This window comes from Egretta garzetta, unplaced genomic scaffold (assembly GCF_000687185.1).
Source record: "Egretta garzetta isolate BGI_Z169 unplaced genomic scaffold, ASM68718v1 scaffold258, whole genome shotgun sequence".
NCBI classification, from domain to species: domain Eukaryota; kingdom Metazoa; phylum Chordata; class Aves; order Pelecaniformes; family Ardeidae; genus Egretta; species Egretta garzetta.
The window spans coordinates 1578949-1582620 of NW_009260413.1; the positions used below are offsets into that span (position 1 = coordinate 1578949).

At 40.0% G+C, this 3672-nt stretch overlaps 1 protein-coding gene across 18 annotated transcripts in view; it reads right to left on the reverse strand.

Annotated features, from left to right (window-relative positions):
* OTUD4 (OTU deubiquitinase 4) overlaps window positions 1-3666 on the reverse strand; it is a 30407-nt gene extending 26741 nt beyond the window's left edge. For all 18 annotated transcript variants that reach the window (XR_004842632.1, XR_004842631.1, XR_004842630.1 and 15 more), the window contains exons 1-2: window positions 3116-3666; window positions 1505-1588 (exon numbers count right to left, since the gene is read on the reverse strand). Coding sequence is in view for 14 of the 18 variants with exons in the window: in XM_035899211.1 (XP_035755104.1) it covers window positions 1505-1588; window positions 3116-3280 (249 nt within the window). In the remaining 4 variants the exon portion in view is untranslated. The remainder of the gene's footprint in view (window positions 1-1504; window positions 1589-3115) is intronic.
* Between the last annotated feature and the right edge of the window lie 6 nt (window positions 3667-3672).

The following is a 3672-nucleotide window of genomic DNA, read 5'->3' on the forward strand; positions in this document are numbered from 1 at the left end:
GGGGGTAAAGGAGATCAGCAGAGTTGAAGTGAAGTACCTGAGGGAGTAGGAACACTAGGAAATTAGGACACGAAACACCTATTCTGAAAAATGACATGAAACTTTATTTTAAAGACTTTTCAAAAGGTCAGCAAAGATGGATGGGGGAGAGGTCATACCACTTGGATCAAGTTTGAAGAGAAAACAGTGAGACTGGGAGTCTGGAGGAAAGAGGCCAAGATAGTAAAACCAGCTAGAGTTGACAAAGCAGTTACCTGGCTGAGAAGATGCCAGAACTGGAGAGGGGAAGCAATACATACTTAGAGACAAGAAGGGTCATAAGTGTTTCCAAAAACTACACAATGCAACAAAAAACTTAAGTAGAGAAGCAGATGTTGGAGTGAGTGGGGTTAATTCTGGAAAGAAAGGGATTAAAAAGTCAGCAGTGAAAAATAAAAAACAGAAAATAAGAAAAATAGAAAATAAGTAAAATTAAAAAATAAAATACTAAGAGTTAATAAGTCCTCGGATGAACTGGAAACAGACAAACAGTCCTGGCAAAGGGAAATAGTTGTCAGAGCTGCATTCTCCTAGAGAGATTCACTGTATTTTATGTCATTCATTCTTGACAACTTCCACATTAAGAGTGATCAGTCACATCTGAGCCATAGGGCACTTTCTTACAATTATAGCAAATATACACACTCTTATTCCCACTTTCCTTCTCTTCCCTATGCCAATGTGCATCTAAAATAGCCTTTTTATTTTGGGTCCAGGTAAATTTAGAACAGAAAAGGAGAGCCGAGTAATAATCCTCTAGTAACAACTGCTTACACATAATGCTGTTTTGGCTAACCTGGAAATTAGTTAAATGGTATACACACTAGACCACATACAAACACAAACAGGAGTGCCATTATTTATTATTGTTCTTTGAAAGGAAGAAAAAAAGGATTTTATAATGTTAACACTGACAACATTGGCCAAATATAGATCAATATCGAAATATTTTATGACCATGGTTGATGATAGAGAACTTTATTACAGATAATTAGAAAAAAAACCACAGTGGCACTGCATAATAAATTGTAGACCCTGAAACAAATTTCACTAATCAGTCAAATCCCTTATCTATTGTAAAAGCAATTAAATATCACAATAAGAACATGTTATGGCCTTTATTAAAATAGGCATTATAATAAAATAAAATCCAGATTTTGGTAGCTCCACGACAGACCACTGAAGTTTAAGAAAGTTTGTTTTGTTCTTTAATGAGCATTAAACTCTTTCCACACGACATCCCTCCAGTCCAAGCAGTATACAGGTCTTTCTCCAGCCTTATGAAAATGAGTTACTACCACACATGCACCAATTAATTTAAAGAACACTCACTTTAAAAAGCATCAGTTAATATATAGCTATGACGAATACTGGCACAAGCAGCAGAATATACCTTAGAAAAGTGGAAGGAATAAAGTAACTTTTTTTTTTTTAAAATGCTCACAAAGAAAACAAAAATACTTACTGCTTCAAATTTCTCCCTATTTTTCCGAAGATACTCTACACAAGCCATCCGAACATCAATGTGCCGAGACTGAGAGTGTAACACCTATAAAGGGAGAAACCAAAGAAAGTGACACTGGTTCTTAGGAGTTTTGATGACGGGTCACAAATAATTAATGAATGTTGTCTAAATACAGGATTAGAAATACTCTAGTTTTACTTTTAAGAGTATTTAAAATGCATATTCATTCTGTAACAACATTTTTATGCAGGCAAAACCTCAATTACTTAATCAAAATTAAGAAATTGCAGAATGCACAGATTTACTAAATTCAAACGTTCCGTTTTATGAGCATGTACTGAGTGAAAGGAGTAGCATTTGTTGTCATTCTTTAACCAACTCCTTTGTAAAGGACTTCACTTAATTGAGTAAGTTACTGCAGGAGTGGATGAGGAAATCAACTACAAACATACACTTGCTGAAATGAAATCCAACCAAATGTAAGAGTGCAGGGTTACTTTCTCTTGACATTAAGAGGCGTAGGTCTGTTGCCCAAAAACTGATTTGGAAGCCAGGAATTCAGATCCCAATATGACGTGTGCATTCTACCTCCTGTTCATATCTCTACTGGAAAAACATTACTTTCATCACAGGATCAGCATTTTCTATCACGTGACTTTGTCTGCATTCTCACTACAACATAAGGAAGTTCCAGTCAATTTAAGTTGCAGCCTCTCTTGCAATCCTTACACGCTAGCCTCAATTTAAAACACTTCCAAATTCAGATCACTTCAGTTTTTCTGCATGAAGAGTACAGAGATTAGGCCAAATCTGCAATAAACACCTACTAACTTTGAATTAAAGACCTTCCCTTTAATCAAGTAAGAATGGGCTGTTAAAAATTTCATTAATAGTTGAAAAAAGTTCTACATACACTGGAGTGTGGGAGAAACTTTCTATATATATTAATTAAAAACATCAGACTATCAATTTGTATCGATTGATTATTCCCTTGAATTAAAAAAAAAAACTACTGCAGATCAACAGTGTTTGCTTGCCTGAACAGTAAGGAAAGTAATTTTTTTTAAAAAAAAAAAAGTGAACAACGTATAATTAGCACAGGAATCTGGGCTCCCACAATCAGAAGCACCAGAGCTCCCACTGCTGTTTGTCTGTATTTAAGACAAGATGACGCTGTCACTTTTTTAACAGTAATACTGAAATGGGGGAGGGGAATTCAACAGGAAGAACTCAAAATAAATTCCTTAATTTTATGGTAAAGTAATTAACAAAACTAAGAACAAGGCTTTTCAGCTCTTGCCACTAAATCCTATTTCCTAAATAGTCCCATACAAAGCAGTTGTACCCAAATGTTTAAATCTTACCCCGAAAAAAGCTCTGGAAAGGCAGTGGAAGGTCAAAGCAGGTTAACAATTTCTTGATGACAGAGGAATGGTGTACTCACAGAATTTCTCTCACTCGGTAAGACAGAAATTACGTTACTTTTCCCTGGCACACGCCGGTGTAACCTTAACTTAGACTTGTCTGCGTTTTAACACTAATTATCATCCGCTAATGAGATCCACTTCCCATGCTTTCACGCGAAGTAGCTTTGTTTATGCAAGCAGTTACCTGCTCGGCCACAGCCCTGAAAAGACAGGATCCATCCTTGGCAACTCTCTTTCTGTACAAGCCCTGAGATCGCAAGTAGCAGTCCATAGAAGCGTCCCCGGGGGCGTCCATGCCGCTACTTTGATGACTCTGCTCCCCGCCGTCGGGTTTGCCCGCCGCCTCCATGTTTACCGCTTCACGCTGTGGAGAACCGCTGCAGCTCTCCTAGCCCCACATGGCCAGGTAAAGCCACTGAGCAGCTCTAGGGCCCGGCTGAAGGGAACAGCAGCAGGTGGGGGAGGAGAGGGCCGGCCCCTCAGCGCCCGAGGTAGCAGCAGTAAGAAAAGCAGCCGGTCTCACGGTATCAACTTGCATGTGGGGATCGCGGAGAGAAACCGCAAAGTTTTACTCCGCAGTCTGGACTTCCAGCTCCATAAAAAACGTGGCTCCTAGGCTTCTCTAGCGGGCCGGGCGGCGGCTCCTGGACACCTCTCCGGCGGGGTCCCGGTCCCTCTTCTCCCTCGGGGCGGCGATTCCCGGCGGCTCCCGCAGCCCCGGCGCGCCGCCCGCCCGCCCGG